This window comes from Salmo salar, chromosome 28, assembly GCF_965601325.2.
Source record: "Salmo salar chromosome 28, fSalSal1, whole genome shotgun sequence".
Lineage (NCBI taxonomy): Eukaryota > Metazoa > Chordata > Actinopteri > Salmoniformes > Salmonidae > Salmo > Salmo salar.
This window is the reverse complement of record NC_138318.1, coordinates 14,432,678-14,452,196: the sequence shown is the minus strand read 5'-3', so window position 1 is coordinate 14,452,196 and position 19,519 is coordinate 14,432,678. Positions and strand designations below refer to the sequence as shown.

The 19,519-nt window shown below is 44.4% G+C and overlaps 1 protein-coding gene across 1 annotated transcript in view; it reads left to right on the top strand.

Moving 5' to 3' along the window:
* dnah9 (dynein, axonemal, heavy chain 9) overlaps nt 1-19,519 on the top strand; it is a 124,287-nt gene that overhangs the window by 58,945 nt on the left and 45,823 nt on the right. Inside the window, exons 50-61 of the mRNA XM_014179529.3 lie at nt 1,748-1,890; nt 2,659-2,820; nt 2,983-3,216; nt 9,758-9,862; nt 10,072-10,227; nt 11,048-11,278; nt 12,804-12,998; nt 13,873-13,992; nt 14,754-14,942; nt 15,212-15,447; nt 15,811-15,933; nt 16,169-16,373. Of these exons, the coding sequence (XP_014035004.3) occupies nt 1,748-1,890; nt 2,659-2,820; nt 2,983-3,216; nt 9,758-9,862; nt 10,072-10,227; nt 11,048-11,278; nt 12,804-12,998; nt 13,873-13,992; nt 14,754-14,942; nt 15,212-15,447; nt 15,811-15,933; nt 16,169-16,373 (2,099 nt within the window). The remainder of the gene's footprint in view (nt 1-1,747; nt 1,891-2,658; nt 2,821-2,982; nt 3,217-9,757; nt 9,863-10,071; nt 10,228-11,047; nt 11,279-12,803; nt 12,999-13,872; nt 13,993-14,753; nt 14,943-15,211; nt 15,448-15,810; nt 15,934-16,168; nt 16,374-19,519) is intronic.

Sequence of the window (19,519 nt, the reverse complement as noted above, 5' to 3'; positions counted from 1 at the left end):
ACACTGCTACTGCATCACTGTTGGAGGTGATGCCAAACGCAAATGTCCACCTCCGGATAAACAAACAAGTCAGTTCTAAACTACAATTCTATTCCATTATTCAGATGGATGAGGAGGAGACATGGAAGTAAAAACCTAAAGAAACAGAGGATTTTTTTCTCCTCTCTGTCTTCCTCTCTGTGAGTCTGAGTTGCAGTACTGTAATAGTAATGCTCAGAGCTTCACCGTAAATCAGTAATGTGAGTCATCCAGTCACTAGGACCCTCGCCTGTCACTACCTCCTGTTTACACCCCTTCTGCGATAGAGGAAACAGTGCCACTGTTCGCCCCAGGACATTCTGTTATTGTTTTGTTGATAAAGCGTCCAGCATGGTAAAAATACATTTGCAGGACCTATTCTGCTCTTCTATCCCGCATGAAGTGATGTGCAATTATACAAGGGGAAAAAAACAGTGTTCGTTGTTTGAAGTAACTTCTTTGTTGTTGTAATATCGCAGATTTAACCTCATCTGAATGTTCTATTGTAGGTGAGCTCCCTATTGGTTTAGATCTGAATGTTCTATTGTAGGTGAGCTCCCTATTGGTTTAGATCTGAATGTTCTATTGTAGGTGAGCTCCCTATTGGTTTAGATCTGAATGTTCTATTGTAGGTGAGCTCCCTATTGGTTTAGATCTGAATGTTCTATTGTAGGTGAGCTCCCTATTGGTTTAGATCTGAATGTTCTATTGTAGGTGAGCTCCCTATTGGTTTAGATCTGAATGTTCTATTGTAGGTGAGCTCCCTATTGGTTTAGATCTGAATGTTCTATTGTAGGTGAGCTCCCTATTGGTTTAGATCTGAATGTTCTATTGTAGGTGAGCTCCCTATTGGTTTAGATCTGAATGTTCTATTGTAGGTGAGCTCCCTATTGGTTTAGATCTGAATGTTCTATTGTAGGTGAGCTCCCTATTGGTTTAGATCTGAATGTTCTATTGTAGGTGAGCTCCCTATTGGTTTAGATCTGAATGTTCTATTGTAGGTGAGCTCCCTATTGGTTTAGATCTGAATGTTCTATTGTAGGTGAGCTCCCTATTGGTTTAGATCTGAATGTTCTATTGTAGGTGAGCTCCCTATTGGTTTAGATCTGAATGTTCTATTGTAGGTGAGCTCCCTATTGGTTTAGATCTGAATGTTCTATTGTAGGTGAGCTCCCTATTGGTTTAGATCTGAATGTTCTATTGTAGGTGAGCGCCCTATTGGTTTAGATCTGAATGTTCTATTGTAGGTGAGCTCCCTATTGGTTTAGATCTGAATGTTCTATTGTAGGTGAGCTCCCTATTGGTTTAGATCTGAATGTTCTATTGTAGGTGAGCTCCCTATTGGTTTAGATCTGAATGTTCTATTGTAGGTGAGCTCCCTATTGGTTTAGATCTGAATGTTCTATTGTAGGTGAGCTCCCTATTGGTTTAGATCTGAATGTTCTATTGTAGGTGAGCTCCCTATTGGTTTAGACCTGCATGTTATATGATCGGTGAGATCCCCATTGGTTTAGATACTTCAACAACACGTGAGTGTTCCAATAAGTTACCCTATATGTGGGATGCACAGGTAGCATCTATGGCACTAGTGCTTAGAAATGTACATTTCCACGTAGTCAAATTGTGACATGCTAGTAATGGTCTGGAACAGAAACCTGCATACACAGTAGCCCCCCAGGACTGTACATTACCCACCATGTCTCGGTGTGATGTGAATGTTCTATCCCAGGTGAGATTCCTGACCTGTTCCCAGATGACGAGGTGGAGAACATCATCGGGAGCGTCAGGAACGAGGTGCGAGGACTTGGAATGATGGACACCCGGGAAAACTGCTGGAAGTTCTTCATCGATCGAGTCCGCAGGCAGCTCAAGGTGACAAACTGTCTTGCTCAGGGACATGGAGCGTTTCTTTGAATTTCATATCTCTCTCGGTATAATAAGTTGAGAAACGTTAATAATAATAATTCAAATGAAACTGGTCTAGAAGTGGTTGTAAACAGGTTTTTGTAACCAGCTTTGCCTTCTGAGTTGTTACCACCTCCTGTGCCATAGAGATTATATTATTCAGAAGTTCATGACATTTTTCAGATACATTTTTAGTAAGGTCTAGTCTTATTATATTGCTGTGAGAGCTGTGGTTTGGGTATGAACTGTAGGCCAGCATTTCTCTCTGTGTGACTACAGTCCTGATGAGATCGTGCCACCACTATACCCTGTTGTCTGAGGGAAAGCGTCAGGCCAGGGGTTAGCAGTATTATTATTATGATGAGGTTTGGAGCAGAATAAATGAGGGTAGTAGGGTCCCATGGGTCGGTGTTTAGAGAGGCTGGATCATACACAATATACACACACACACACACACACACACACATACAAAGGTGCACACACATACACACAGGCACACACATAAACACATACAGCTGGATTCCTCATCCCTGTGCTAGGTAGGTGTCTGTGTGTTTCTCCCCTGGGGGCAGTGGGCTGACGTGTGTGTGTGTGTGTGTGTGTGTGTGTGTGTGTGTGTGTGTGTGTGTGTGTGTGTGTGTGTGTGTGTGTGTGTGTGTGTGTGTGTGTGTGTGTGTGTGTGTGTGTGTGTGTGTGTGTGTGTGTGTGGGCGTATGCGTTTCTCTGTGTGTGTAGGTGGCCCTGTGCTTTTCTCCAGTGGGCAGTAAGTTGCGGGTGCGTAGCAGGAAGTTTCCAGCTGTGGTTAACTGTACAGCCATCGACTGGTTCCATGAGTGGCCACAGGAGGCGCTGGAGTCTGTCAGCCTCAAGTTCCTCCAAGAGGTCGATAACATTGAGGTGAGATCTCTCCTTCTCTCTCTTTTTCTCTCTTTTTCTCTCTCGTTCTCTCTCACACTTTTCATTCCCACTCTATCTCTCTCTCTCTCTCTCTCTCTCTCTCTCTCTCTCTCTCTTTCGTAATCATCCACAATAAAACCTCTAACACTCTACCTCTCCCAGCCGGAGCTGAAGGAGTCAGTGAGTAAGTTCATGGCCTACGTCCACGTCAGTGTGAACCACACCTCCAAGGAGTACCTGTCCAATGAGAGGCGCTATAACTACACCACGCCCAAGTCCTTCCTGGAGCAGATCAAGCTGTACCAAAGCCTGCTGGCCAATAAGAGCAGAGATCTCACCATGAAGATGGAACGCCTGGAGAACGGCCTACAGAAACTCAACAGCACCTCCGCTCAGGTCAGACCTTACCTTACTTTATTCTAACTTAACCTACTGTACCGGCCTCTTCCTCACCTTAACCATCAAGATGGAGAGGCTGGAGAATGGCCTGTAGAAACTCAACAGCTCCTCCACTCAGGTAAAAATATACTCCATATATTCTCTTACCTTACCTCCTCTGTATTCACATGTTTCCTTTAACTCATCTGAAGCCCAACAGTACCTCAACCTGTGCTCCTCCATACACGCCCTTACCAACTTGATGCTGATGCCTGTATAAGTACCTTTATGCGTTCATGTTTTTCATGTACTGAACTGTACACTGAGTGTACAAAACATGCTCTTTCCATGACATAGACTGGCCAGGTGAATCCAGGTGAAAGTTATGATCCCTTATTGATGTCATTTCTTAAATCCACTTCAATCAGTGTAGATGAAGGGGAGGAGACAGGTTAAAGAAGGGTTTTTAAGCCTTGAGACAATTGAGACATGGATTGTGTGTATGTGCCATTCAGAGGGTGAATGTGCAAGACAAAAGATTTAAGTGCCTTTGAACGGGGTATGGTAGTAGGTGCCAGGCAAACCGGTTTGAGTGTGTCAAGAACTGCAACGCTGCTGGGTTTTTCAGCTCAACAGTTTCCCGTGTTTATCAAGAATAGCCCACCACCCAAAGGACATTCAGACAACTTGACACAACTGTGAGAAGTATTGGAGTCAGCATAGGCCAGCATCCCTGTGGAACACTTTTGACACCTTGTAGAGTCATCAACAAATTGAGGCTGTTCTGAGGGCAAATGGGGGAGCAACTCAATATTAGGTTAGGTGTTCCTAATGTTTTGTACACTCAGTGTATGTTCACTGATTCAACACTTGAAGGGACATGAACACATCAGCGAGTCCCACACGCAGGACAGTCTAATTATAGTGTTGGTGACACACCCTCCAACGTTAAAAGTATTAATGCATTATAACGTGTCACCAACCCCATATAGGAATACCCAGCGGGTCACGTACATACATTACAGTACATACTTACCCTGTAATTGTGTTGACTGTTCATTACAGTTCTGACCCCTTTTACAACGGGCTTCATTAATGCTCTTTCTATATGTGTTCACGTCCCTCTGACAAGCCTCTTGCAATAAATGTACTTGTTTTGTAACATCAACACTTAATACAGAAAGTCAGAGGTCGGCTGTCTGGTAAACAACAATAAACAAGGTTGCAGGGGGTTAAAGCGGGGAGATGAGGCTGAAAATGACTCATCGGCTCCCCAGAGAACATATTAAAGGGATTCCTGTGGGCTGTGTTCAGCTCCTCTGGTCTGGATTTTGGTCTGTTTTTGCGGCAGCCATCTTGGATGATGAGTGTTAATAGTGTTTTAATGAGAGGAGAGAGAGAGTGGGTTGGAGCTGAGATGCGCTGATACCACAGGATGTATCTGGGAGCGGATCAGGGGAGCTGAGATCTTGCGCTATACACACACATGCACATACACGTGTGTGTGTGTGTGTGTGTGTGTGTGTGTGTGTGTGTGTGTGTGTGTGTGTGTGTGTGTGTGGCTCCTAGACCTCCTTCTATCAGTGTAGAGTTGAGTGGGCGAATAGTGCTCTTATACTCTTTATAATGAACCTACACACACACACACACACACACACCACACACACACACACCACACACACACACACACACACACACACACCTCTTCTTTTGTCTCTCTGACACTAATCGCTGTGGGAGGCTAATGTCTCATCTCCAGTCGTGTAAATGTGAGGGTTCTAACCTCCAATCTACCCTCATCCACAGATCCCTGACAAGGAGCCAGATAAAGGAAAAATAGGAGGTTATATATAAAAATGATTTAAAGGCCCAATGCAGCCGTTTTTATATCAATATCAAATCCTTTCTAGGTAACAATTGAGATGTAGATTGTATTTTCAACCAGCAACTATCAGGAAACAACACTGATCCAATTTTTTTCACACTTGTACAGTGTTAGTTTCATTAGCTGTTGTACAATATTATAGAAAACGCAGGAAAACTTAATTTCGACTGCACTGGGCCTTTAATGATTAAGGGAAAATAGTTCTGCTTTTTCAACCACATGTTTCTCTGTTCTGATAACATGATCTGATGGGTTCTAGTGTATCGGTCCCAGACTCCCAGTCTGAACTGGTTATGATGCTGTAGGGGAAAATACCTGCTCTCCTGTAAATTAGATCTTGGAAATAACTTTAGGTTTGTTTAGATCCACCTGGACATTATTTCATCTTCCATAGAGGGAGGGCGGTAAGGCAGTTATACGGATTTTAATTGATAAAGACAATACACTCTGTCTAGAAGCACTCTCTCTATCCCTCTCTCTCTCTCTCTCTCTCTCTCTCTCTTTCTCTCCCTCTAATTCCCTCCATCTCCCCCTCCCACCCATCACTCTGATTGCTCACTCGGTGCTCGTCAGGTTCTGTCTGGGTTGATTTCATCAGGACCCAACAGAGACATCTTCTACACAACACCCTCAGCTCTCTCACGTCATGTTTAGTTAATTATCTCAAAGAACAACAAAAATCACTCTGTTTTATTTCCCCTGTGCAACATTTTGACGAAGTCAGATGGTAATGTAGAAACATGCACGCATTCTGTGGAAATTGTGTGTGTTTCAGGTTTTCGTGTGTGTGTGTGTGTGTGTGTGTGTGTGTGTGTGTGTGTGTGTGTGTGTGTGTGTGTGTGTGTGTGTGTGTGTGTGTGTGTGTGTGTGTGTGTGTGTGTGTGGCATGAGTGTGTGTTTGTGCATGCATGCATGCGTGTGTGTCTGTCTGTGTGTGTCTGATTACAGTTCTAGCGCCTAACGCAATTAAATTATCCAGTAGATACAGTTGAAGTCGGAAGTTTACATACACTTAGGTTGGAGTCATTAAAACTCGTTTTTCAACCACTCCACACATTTGTTGTTAACAAACTATAGTTTTGGCAAGTCGGTTAGGACATCTACTTTGTGTATGACACAAGTAATTTTTCCAACAATTGTTTACAGACAGATTATTTCACTTATAATACACTGTATCACAATTCCAGTGGGTCAGAAGTATACATACACTAAGTTGACTGTGCCCTTAAACAGCTTGGAAAATTCCAGAAAATGATGGCATGGCTTTAGAAGCTTCTGATAGGCTAATTGACATCATTTCAGTCAATTGGAGGTGTACTTGTGGATATATTTCAAGGCCTACCTTCAAACTCAGTGCCTCTTTGCTTGACATCATGGGAAAATCAAAAGAAGTCCACAAGTCTGGTTCATCCTTGGGAGCAATTTTCAAATGCCTGAAGGTACCACGTTCATCTGTACAAACAATAGTATGCAAGTATAAACACCATGGGACCATGCAGCCGTCATACCGCTCAAGAAGGAGACGCATTCTGTCTCCTAGAGATGAATGTGATTTGGTGCGAAAAGTGCAAATCAATCCTAGAACAACAGCAAAGGACCTTGTGAAGATGCTGGAGGAAACCGGTACAAAAGTCTCTATATCCACAGTAAAATGAGTCCTATATTGACATAACCTGAAAGTCCGTTCAGCAAGGAAGAAGCCACTGCTCCAAAACTGCCATAAAAAAGCCAGACTACGGTTTGCAACTCCACATGGGGACAAAGATCGTACTATTTGGAGAAATGTCCTCTGGTCTGATGAAACAAAAATAGAACTGTTTGGCCATAATGACCATCATTATGTTTGGAGGAAAAAGGGGAACATTTGCAAGGCGAAGAACACCATCTCAACTGTGAAGCATGGGGGTGGCAGCATCATGTTGTGGGGGTGCTTTGCTGCAGGAGTGACTGGTGCACTTCACAAAATAGATGCCATCATGAGGGAGGAAAGTTATGTGGATATATTGAAGCAACATCTCAAGACATCAGTCAGGAAGTTAAAGCTTGGTCGCAAATGGGTCTTCCAAATGGACAATGACCCCAAGCATACTTCCAAAGTTCTGTCAAAATGGCTTAAGGACAACAAAGTCAAGGTATTGGAGTGGCCATCACAAAGCCCTGACCTCAATCCCATAGAAAATGTGTGGGCTGAACTGAAAAAACGTGTGCGAGCAAGGAGGCCTTCAAACCTGACTCAGTTACACGAGCTCTGTCAGGAGGAATGGACCACAATTCACCCAACTTATTGTGGGAAGCTTGTGGAAGGCGTCCGTTTGACCCAAGTTAAACAATTCAAAGGCAATGCTACCAATTACTAATTGAGTGTATGTAAACTTCTGCCCCACTGGGAATGTGATGAAATAAATAAAAGCTAAAATAAATCATTCTCTTTGCTATTATTCTGACATTTCACATTCTTAAAATAAAGTGGTGATCCTAACTGACCTAAGACAGGGTATTTTTACAAGAATTAAATGTCAGGAATTGTGAAAAACTGAGTTTAAATGTATTTGGCTAAGGTGTATATAAACTTCCAACTTCAACTGTATACACTACCGTTCAAATGTTTGGGGTCACTTAGAAATGTCCTTGATTTTGAAAGAAAAGCACATTTTTTGTCCATTAAAATAACATCAAATTGATCAGAAATACAGTGTAGACATTGTTAATGTTGTAAATTACTATTGTAGCTGGAAATGGCTGATTTTTTTATGGAATATTTACATAGGCGTACAGAGGTCCATTATCAGCAACCATCACTCCTTTGTTCCAATTGCACGTTGTGTTAGTTAATCCAAGTTTATCATTTTAAAAGGCTAATTGATCATTAGAAAACCCTTTTGCAATTATGTTAGCACAGCTGAAACTGTTGTCCTGATTAAAGATGCAAGAAAACAGAACATTGCCAAGATGTTCAAATGTTCATAGATGACCAGCAGGGTCAAATAATAATAATCACAGTGGTTGTTGAGGGTGCAACAGGTCGGCACCTCAGGAGTAAATGTCAGTTGGCTTTTCATAGCCGATCATTCAGAGTATCTCTACCGCTCCTGATGTCTCTAGAGAGTTGAAAACAGCAGGTCTGGGACAGGTAGCATGTCTGGTGAACAGGTCAGGGTTCCATAGTTGCAGGCAGAACAGTTGAAACTGGAGCAGCAGCATGGCTAGGTGGACTGGTGACAGCAAGGAGTCATTAGGCCAGGTAGTCCCAAGGCATGTCCTAGGGCTCAGGTCCTCCGAGAGAGAGAAAGAAAGAGGGAAAGAGAGAAAGAAAAAAAGAAAGAGAGAAAGAAAGAGAGAGAGAATTAGAGAGAGCATACTAAAATTCACACAGGACACCGGATAAGACAGGAGAAATATTCCAAATACAACAGACTGACCCTAGCCCCCCGACACATAAACTACTGCAGCATAAATGCTAGAGGCTGAGACAGGAGGGGTCGGGAGACACTGTGACACCGTCCAACGATCCCCCCGGACAGGGCCAAACAGTCAGGATATAACCCCACCCACTTTGCCAAAGCACAGCCCCCACACCACTAGAGGGATATCTTCAACCACCAACTTACCATCCTGAGACAAGGCCAAGTATAGCCCACAAAGATCTCCGCCATAGCACAAACCAAGGGGGGTGCCAACCCTGACAGGAAGATCACGTCAGTGACTCAACCCACTCAAGTGACGCGCCCCTCCTAGGGACGGAATGGAAGAGCACCAGTAAGCCAGTGACTCAGCCCCTGTAATAGGGTTAGAGACAAAGTGGAGAGAGTGGAGAGAGGTGAACCGGCCAGGCAGAGACCGCAGGGGCGGTTCGTTGCTCCAGTGCCTTGCCGTTCACCTTCACACTCCTGGGCCAGACTACAATCAATCATAGGACTTACTGAAGAGATGAGTCTTCAATAAAGACTTAAAGGTTGAGACCGAGTCTGCGTCTCTCACATGGGTAGGCAGACCATTCCATAAAAATGGAGCTCTATAGGAGAAAGCCCTGCCTCCAGCTGTTTGCTTAGAAATTCTAAGGACAGTAAGGAGGCCTGCGTCTTGTGACCGTAACGTACGTGTAGGTATGTACGGCAGGACCAAATCGGAAAGATAGGTAGGAGCAAACCTATGTAATGCTTTGTAGGTTAGCAGTAAAATCTTGAAATCAGCCCTTGCCTTAACAGGAAGCCAGTGTGGAGAGGCTGATCAATTTGATGTTATTTTAATGCTTTTCTTTCAAAAACAAGGACATTTCAAAGCGACCCCAAACTTTTGAATGGTAGTGTACATGTTATCTCTCCATTTGTGTCCCCTTTTTGTCCATTTCTCTGCTTTGACAAAATCATAGATTTTTTTAAGATCAAAATTATGTGAATGATAGAATGATGTCTGTTCTGAGTGTTGGGTCTTAAAAATGTTTGGTCCTGAAAAAACACACATCAGAGATTCAATTAGTCGATAACAGATTCCTTTTGTGTGTGTAATATATATGTTGCTTTCTACTTATAATACATTATCAGCATGACAAAAATGATCAGCAATACAGTTTTCCTGTCATCACAGATCTTTGCTCTCCACCTGTCACGATCACAGATAGAAGAATCAACCAAACCTCAACCATGACCTGCCCTCTCCTATTCTCTCCTGTGGTAGGTGGACGACCTGAAGGCCAAGCTGGCTGCCCAGGAGGTGGAGCTCAAGCAGAAGAACGAAGATGCTGATAGGCTGATCCAGGTGGTCGGTGTGGAAACAGAGAAGGTGGGTGCTACTGTTAAACATTGGTGGTGGTGGGTGGGTCGAGTTCCCTTCATCATTCCCTAAACAATGTATTGTAAAGTGCTTTTAGCATCTGGATATTGCAATCCACGTTTTCTAAAGCATTATTGTGAATCACTTTGAGACTTTGTGAGAAGCATTGCTGCATACTACAATAATGCCTACGTCCTTTTTCTTTGATCTGTGACCAGGTGTCTAAAGAGAAGACTGTGGCGGATGAGGAGGAAGAGAAGGTGGCGGCCATAGCGGTGGTGGTCACAGGGAAACAGAGAGACTGTGAGCAGGATCTGGCCAAGGCTGAACCAGCCCTCATAGCAGCACAGGAGGCCCTTAACACTCTCAATAAGGTGCACACACATGCATGCACACACAAACACACAAATACACTCACAGTTTGATACCTTATGGGTTTCATTTCCAGTATATCAGATTTTAAATGGAATTATGGTATTTTCTCCAAAAAATCGACTAAAATATTCATGGCTCAATGTCCAGCGGTCTCTTACTATCTAGCCCTATAGCCGTTCTCTGTTGGTTTTATATGAGAGAGCTGTGGGATTCACTAAGCACCTGAGTGGTTTAAGGTGTTCTGTGTTCACCCAACCAGAACTGACATCTCTTTCCCAGCTAGGCTCCAGCTAGGCTCCAGCTAGGCTCCAGCTAGGCTACCCCCCTCTAAAGACTCCAATTAATATTCCCTGTTGTTTTCTTCTTCTTCTTCTCAAAGTCAGCAAACTGTTCCTATTTTTTATAAACTTAATTTTTTTTCTAGAATGCCCTGACTGAACTACTGATTAATTGCTGATAACTACTTTATTGAAAAGTGTATTTACTGTGATACAGTATGTGGTTGTCGCCCCTATCTTAAGATGAATGCACTAACTCTAAGTCACTCTGGATAAGAACATCTACTAAATTACTAATATGTCATATAAATGTAACTGTAGTCCTTTGAATGAAATCCAGTTTTTCGTTTTTTTATTCATCCTTCCCTTGCACTGAATAACCTGGCAGAGTGGAAGTCCTTCAAGTGCATTCCAGTTTTTAATCTCTGTCATTGCCTCTATCCCTCCTTCTCATTTTTCATAATAGCCTGGTCAAGCTGATGTCCTCCAAATGCACTCTCTATTTCAATCCATTCTTCCTTCCCTCCATCTCTCCCTCCAGAACAACCTGACTGAGCTGAAGTCGTTTGGTTCTCCTGTGGTGGCTGTGACCAACGTGACCGCTGCGGTCATGGTTCTGATGGCCCCGGGTGGTCGGGTTCCTAAGGACCGTAGTTGGAAGGCTGCCAAGGTGATGATGGCCAAAGTAGATGCCTTCCTGGACTCCCTGGTCCATTTCAACAAGCAGAACATCCCAGAGCCCTGCCTCAAGGCCATACAGCCCTATCTACAGGTAGAGTACAGCCTTACCTGCTGGTAGAGTACAGCCATGCAGCTTTACCTACTGGTAAAGTACAGTCTTGCAACGTTACTTACTGGTACGGTCATACAGCCTTAACTACTGGTACAGTCATATAGCCTTACCTACTAGTAGAGGATAGCCATACAGCCGTACATACTGGTAGAGTACAGCCATACAGCCGTACATACTGGTAGAGTACAGCCATGCAGCCTTACCTACTGGTACAGTCATACAGCCTTACCTACTGGTAGAATACAGCCATATAGCCATACCTACTGGTAGAGTACATTAATGCTGCCTTACCAACTGGTAGAGGACTGCCATACAGCTGTACATACTGGTATAGTACAGCCATACAGCCTTACCTACTGGTAGAGTCATACAGCCTTACCTACTGGGACAGTCATACAGCCTTAGTTACTGGTAAAGTACAGTCTTACCTACCGGTACAGTCATACAGCCTTCTAGTACAGTCATACGGCCTTAACCACTGGTACAGTAATACAGCCTTACCTACTGGTACAGTCATAGAGTCTTACCTACTGGTAGACTACAGTCATACAGCCTTACCTACTGGTACAGTCACACAGCCATACCTACAGTACTGGTACAGTCACACAGCCTTACCTACTGGTACAGTCACACAGCCTTACCTACTGGTACAGTCATACAGCCTTACCTACTGGTACAGTCACACAGCCTTACCAACTGGTACAGTCATACAGCCATAACTACTGTTACAGTCACACAGCCATACATACTTTACTGGTACAGTCACACAGCCTTACCTACTGGTACAGTCACACAGCCTTACCAACTGGTACAGTCACACAGCCTTACCAACTGGTACAGTCATACAGCCTTACCTACTGGTACAGTCACACAGCCTTACCTACTGGTAGACTACAGTCATACAGCCTTACCTACTGGTACAGTCACAAAGCCTTACCTACTGGTACAGTCACACAGCCATACATACTTTACTGGTACAGTCACACATTCCTACCTACTGGTACAGTCATACAGCCTTACCTACTGGTACAGTCACACAGCCATACCTACTGTACTGGTACAGTCACACAGCCTTACCTACTGGTACAGTCACACAGCCATACCTACTGGTACAGTCACACAGCCGTACCTACTGGTACAGTCACACAGCCGTACCTACTGCTACAGTCGCACAGCCGTACCTACTGGTACAGTCACACAGCCGTACCTACTGGTACAGTCACACAGCCGTACCTACTGGTACAGTCACACAGCCATACCTACTGTTTTATTTTAGGGAATTTGATTGAGAATAATTCAGTGACGATAGTATCATATTATTGTGATACTTTATTAAATCATCTTTTGAGGAAAGTGGGAGTGTTGAATCTGTTGAGAGTACCCAAGAACTCAACATGCAAGACCAGTTGTACTTACCAGCTTGCATAACCTCGGATATGATGTCAAGCAGCACATTTTAGTTGAACGTGTTAATCGTGTCCCTCCACCCCGTGCCACTCTGCAGGACCCAGAGTTCCAGCCCGAACTAGTGGCCTCGAAGTCCAATGCTGCGGCGGGCCTCTGCTCCTGGGTCCTAAACATCGTCAAGTTCTACCAGGTGTTCTGTGAGGTGGAGCCCAAGAGACAGGCCCTGAGCAAGGCCAACGCTGAGCTGGCTGCAGCCCAGGAAAAACTCACAGTCATTAAGACCAAGATCAACGTGAGTTAACCTAACACTGGTCAGGTTGAATCTGATTTAGAAACACTTCTTAGACTTGGTTTTATAGTCCACTATATCGTGGTATCAGAATTCACATTGTGAAAATCTAATTCATCTAATTACCTAATAGTAAATTGTATGTTTCTTTAAGGGAGTATAAAATACATTCTATTCAGAGGCTGTTATATGCATCAAGAAATACATCTCAAGATGACAATCCCAATAGCTGTAAATAATAATGGCCTATTGTGTATTTGACATTCAGACCCTCATCCTCAGCCTCTATGCAGTCCCTCTTTATGAAGTCAGATCATGTAGCAGCCCTGCCGTAGCAGCCGCCTTGCTGTCTGCCAACGTCCAACCCTGAAGAGTTTCTAGTTTGGACTCTAATAAGTTCCAAATCCACTTTTTTCCGCCTGTCATTTGTTCAGCTGTCAGCCGAAGCATTTGTGTAGAAAATGGCTCCTGAGCCAGGGGGAATTAGTAATCCTCAGTATCATATAATATGAACCTGTGTGTCTCCACCAATTAATTGTGTTTGTCCTTGTAATAACTGCCTCCGTATGCCTAATAAATCATTTGTGGAGATTGATCACATTTCAGCAACTTTCAGAAAACTGTGAAAGTTTTGTTTCATCCGGAGTAGCTTGTCGTTGGGTAACAAGCGTTTAGATCATTTTAAGTTTTATCTGTCAACTCACCAAGCAATCTCTCTCTCTCTCTTTCTCTCTCTCTTTCTCTCTTTCTCTCTTTCTCCTCTGTGTGTGTGTGTGTGTGTGTGTGTGTGTGTGTGTGTGTGTGTGTGTGTGTGTGTGTGTGTGTGTGGTGTGTGTGTGTGTGTGTGTGTGTGTGTGTGTGTGTGTGTGTGTGACAGCACCTTAATGAGAACCTGGCCAAGCTGACAGCCAAGTTTGAGAAAGCCACGGCCGACAAGCTCAAATGCCAGCAGGAGGCTGAGTCCACCGCTCGCACCATCTCTCTTGCCAACCGCCTGGTGAGTTGGCCAGACACACACACACACACACTTACCTGGGGGCATACACATCGCCTGCTGATCAGTATTCAGTAAGGAGATGTGTTGTGTTGACAGTGTGAGGGTGATAATCTACATTATCCACTTGATGAGAGACAGGCCAACAAAGGAATAGAGGGATCAGCATTTTCTAAAAGTGTCAAACAACATTGTAATCATTATTGCTAAGTTAAGCTTATTATTTCCAAACCAGCTGTGTTCTATAACTTTATCACACTTCTATTCATTGATGTTATTGTAATTAAAACAGGCTACTGACGGTATACTTTTTTTAATGAGTCTGCAGCTAGCAGGGTGCAGTGTGGGTAATCAGTGTCACTCAGGGCAGAATGCTAATTGTAGAGCCTTAACTTTGACTTTTGTGTTAATCATGCCTTGGTATCAATATGAGATTTGAATGAAAATTCAAGATTCTTTTTAGAATCTTTTTTTTATTTAACTAGGCAAGTCCATTAAGAACAAATCCTTATTTACAATGACGGCCTACCCCGGGCCAAACCCAGACGACGCTGGGCCAATTTTGCGCCGTCCTATGGGACTCCCAATCACGGCCAGATGTGATGTACAGCCTGGATTCGAACCAGGGACTGTAGTGACGCCTCTGGCACTGAGATGCAGTGCCTTAGACCGCTGCACCACTTGAATTGTGATCTGTCCTGTCTCACTCCATGGTTATGTGTGGCGTTGTGTCCTGTCGTGTCACATTGTGTTGTGGTCTGTAGGTAGGTGGTCTGGCGTCGGAGAACGTGCGTTGGGCGGAGGCAGTGGAGAGTTTCAGACGTCAGGAGAGGACTCTGTGTGGGGACGTCCTCCTCATCACAGCGTTTGTCTCCTACCTGGGATACTTCACTAAGCGCTACCGACAGCAGCTCATGGACAACACCTGGAGACCATACCTCAGTCAGTTACAGGTGGGACAACGCACACACAGAGCCATATGCATACACACACACATAATAATCAACATTTCTGTTTTCACATCATTGTATTAGTGTTTACCATTCAGTTAATGAACGTCCTGATAAGCAGCTGATGAATAGAATCAGGGCTGGACCAAAAGCCCCCCCCATAAATCTCGAAGAGGAGGGTTGTCCACCCCTGATCCATGCCATTTCGATGCCTGTGGCTTCCATGCTTGTTACTAACCACCGTCCCCCATCCCACCTCCCCTCTCTCCCAGGTGCCCATCCCAGTGACCCCCGACCTGGACCCTCTGACCATGCTGATGGACGACGCTGACATCGCGGCGTGGCAGAACGAGGGCCTGCCGGCCGATAGGATGTCCACGGAAAACGCCACCATCCTCACTTCCTGCCAGCGCTGGCCCCTCATGGTGGACCCCCAGCTACAGGGCGTCAAGTGGATCAAAAACAAATACGGAGAGGATCTACGCGTCATCCGCATCGGACAGAGAGGGTGAGTCACAAGATGGCAGCTGTTCTGGAGAGAGTTTTTGAAGAGGGTATATAATGGGCTCTCCTTGACAATCTTAATAGAGACCATAATTGCCTCCTTTATTGGGCAGAGTGGGTGAGAAAGACTTTACACAGAATCACTTCCTGGTTTAATAAATTGCTATAACGATGTAGATTAAACATTTTCTTCAATGAAATTTCCACATCATTACCCATCACCGATAGTGCAGGAGACGGTTCAACAAGCACAGTACAAAAAGTCTTTAAAATATCGGGTAAAACTGATTAAGGCTTAAGCTCTTTCTAGTGACAGTAAAACTCCTATTCACGGGTCTGTGTTGACTTCTGTGCATGTGTCTCTCAGGTATCTGGACTCCATAGAGAGAGCTCTGTCTGCTGGTGATGTGGTTCTGATTGAGAACCTAGAGGATACTGTAGACCCTGTTCTAGGGCCACTACTGGGGAGAGAAACCATCAAGAAGGGCCGGTGCGTGACTCTCTAAGTGATTTCCAAAGCGTTTTCCATCAAATCTGAAACCTGCTTTAAAATAAATGTCAGACAGTTCCAGTAGGCTGAATCCTACCATGTGCATACCTACCTTGAACTGTCACTGTCATAAATTGAAGCGAGAAGTTCATTTGAAATTTGAATTTATCCTAATACAGCATGACTTCAATCATCACACCTCCAACTCCTCTCCTCTCCATCTACCTCTCCTCAGGTACATAAAAATAGGAGACAAGGAGTGTGAGTACAACCCCAGCTTTAGACTGATTCTCCACACTAAGCTGGCCAGCCCACACTACCAGCCCGAGCTCCAGGCCCAGTGTACCCTGATGAACTTCACCGTGACCAGGGACGGTCTGGAGGACCAGCTACTGGCTGCTGTGGTCAGCATGGAGAGGCCTGACCTGGAGGAACTCAAGGTGGGGCACCGTTAGCATTTCACCTTAGTCTATGGTGATGGTCGTTAGCTAGGTTTCCACCCAAACATTTTTTCAAGGGAATGATCAAATATTTGCATAACAAATATATGCACATTTTAACTGCGGAAGAGTGTTTCCTTCAAACTGACTGGATGGTTTTGTCACAAAAGCTGTTGCGATAAATAGCGAACTTGCCCAATCTCATCTTGGTGCATGCTGTGGAGAGGGTAGGTTATATGATGTCATATGGATAAGAGCAAGATACAGTTTATTTGATAATTGGCAGCCAATCACCGATCGTCATGTCACCAGCATACAAATAATACCCCAGGTATTTATTGGAAATTTGCATCAAGCTCATCACCATCCATCACTTAACCACCATGTGGTTACAATAGTCATTTACAACATTAACAATGTCTACACTGTATTTCTGATCAATTTGATGTTATTTTAATGGACAACATATGTGCTTTTCTATCAAAAACAAGGACATTTCTAAGCGACCCCAAACCTTTGAATGGTGGTGTGTGACGAGCATAGGTTACTGGAAGTGGGGAATCAACAGTGAGGATACTGTAGGAACATATGGTGTGGCTCTCCCTCGGGTATCGAAACGAGCTCCAGACATTTACCAGTCAGACACTCAAACCAGTCAGGTTTCATTTAGTCTTTTCATCTTTCGTCTTCAGATACCATCTGAGAGTTACACTGTCAAGAGTTGAGCAGGGTTTGATGTCTCTTCTCCTTAGGTGTAACTAACAACAGATTCATCAACACTGACTAGAGTCAGCGACTTTTTGCAGCCTCTCATCATTATCTCGCTCCTCTTCTTTTAACAAAGTTTTAACATCACAAGCGGCAGCGTTAGAGCCCGCGGCAGCGAGCTCTTTGATTCCAAAAACAATCGTCAGACGCTTTGATTAGCGAGACGTTAACTGGAAGAGGGATAATTATTGGGCCCTGGGTCCATCACGTAGAGAATATTGTGTGTGTGTGCGCGCGCGCTCACATACGTCTGTCTGGTCTCATCACTTAACTAGCCTCATCAACTGCATCTTGATGAGCAACTACTCAGCACTGCAATAATAATGTCGGTAAACTAGCCTGTCGCTTCAGTAACAACTTAGCATTATATCTCAAATGACACCCTATTCCCTACGCAAGTAGTTCACTATTTCTGACCAGAGTCAATGGGATGTCACCTTGAACTGTGTACCAAAATAGCACACTATTTTGTAGACAGTGCATTACATTTAAACGTCATCCTCTGGTTGGGAATACGGTGTCATTTGAGATGCTTGCCTTCCAGCGTTGAAGATAATGAGAGTGGACCGTTGTTATGTAGGGAGAGAGAATGGCCGACATGTGCAGTATCTGAATGCAGGTAACTGGAAGAATGGTCTTGATCAAAGCCCAGGAACTTAATGATGCCACATGCTCACAGCATGGACGATAACCAGGATCGGCTTTGTGTCCACGGCTGTTGGATATGGATGGCCGGAAGCCTTTAGATAGGACAGTCACTGAAACACTGCTACTATCAGCACCCCTGTCCATCCCTCGCTTTCAGTAATACACAGACACATGCACGCACACACACGCACACACACTCTTGTCTTAATCACCCTATCTCTTTCCCCCACTCTCTCCCCCCCACCGCATTAAACCAAATCAGAAAGCCCAACTTTACTCAGAAACACATTCGGCTGACGGCAGTGTTTTGGGAGAGATCAGGAACTCTGATAATTGTAAAACTCAGTCAGCGGGTCGGAGCAGAGCGGAGTGGAGATTTACGGTAGCAATGATTATATTTACATCCAGTGGATTTCATTCAGCCTGCTGTTTGTTGGCATTGGGCCTCTGTAGGGAGGGTTTAGTCAGACCTGTAGGCTTTCTTCATCTGAAGACAAATCATCATTTTTAATAACTGGAAAACACACATGCGCGCACACACACACACACACACACACACACACACACACACACACACACACACACACACATACTTGGGCTGCAGGGCCCAAGTAGGAAATGAAGGTGGGATACATGTTCGACAGAAACATTTGTTTGAATGGTAACAGCTCTTCCATTCCTGTTTCCGTGAGTAGGCCAAAGTAAGCTGAACGAAGCCTATGATAGAAAGCTTGTGGGTGTTCGTTCCGAGCTTGTTTGACCGTGTTAGCCAGTGAGCTATCGTGTTTGCGAGTCGCAGAACCACTGAATTCTAATTTCAAAGCGGTGGCAAGTTTAGCGTAGTCATTTAGCACGTGTTGCTGTTGTAGACGAATGAACCTCGTCACGTGTCTATTCGACGTTCGCTTCAACAGGTAAACCCTGTCAGAACCCGTAGCGTTCGGGTAGCCACCCAACGCGTCCTCTATGTCAGCTAGGAACGTCTCAGTATCGTTTGGCTGACCTGGAACGGGGTCAAAGATGGGGAAATTCTTGACGAGTTTGTCAAGGTATTCCGCGCCAAGCGGGCGGAGAGGATTGGCTTCATCCTGTGGAGGAATTGGGGCCGACAGGCCAAGAGGAGAAGCCAAGCTTTGGCTTTGTTGGCCAAGAGGCTCCATATTACTCAGTGCCGAATGGCCAAGAGGAGAAGACTGAGGGACACATGATGGAGGCAATGTCTGAAACCTATCGTCTTCACTCCTTTGAGTACCGGACTCCGGTTGCTTGGATGGGTAGTCATGCTGTAGAGCGTGACCATTCTGGACTTCCTCCAGATGGTACCTAAGGGTGGTCTTCTGCTGCATTGCAGAGTCCACTTGAGCGCTTAGAGTACCAATTTTGGACACGTGAGTGTCACACCTGCTCCTTTCGGTCTCAAACTTATCTGTCATGGTTTGCAGATAGAGGTCTCGAGTACGGAGCGAGAGATTCAGTGATGAGATTTCCTCTGCTTGCTTAGAAATCAATATTTCCATCCTCATCACCTGAGTTCTCTCATCATTCATTTGGTCAGCGACTTCAATAAGTTCTGCTGATTTGTCATCCAACTTTGTCGTTGTGTTCATCAACTGATCGTCTTTGGTCTGCAGAATTTGGAGTAGAACATTGTTACCTTGAGTAACGTTCAACAAAACTGCCTGCATGTTATCAAATTGTGCGCTCCTGTTTATAGATAACTCGACAGATTT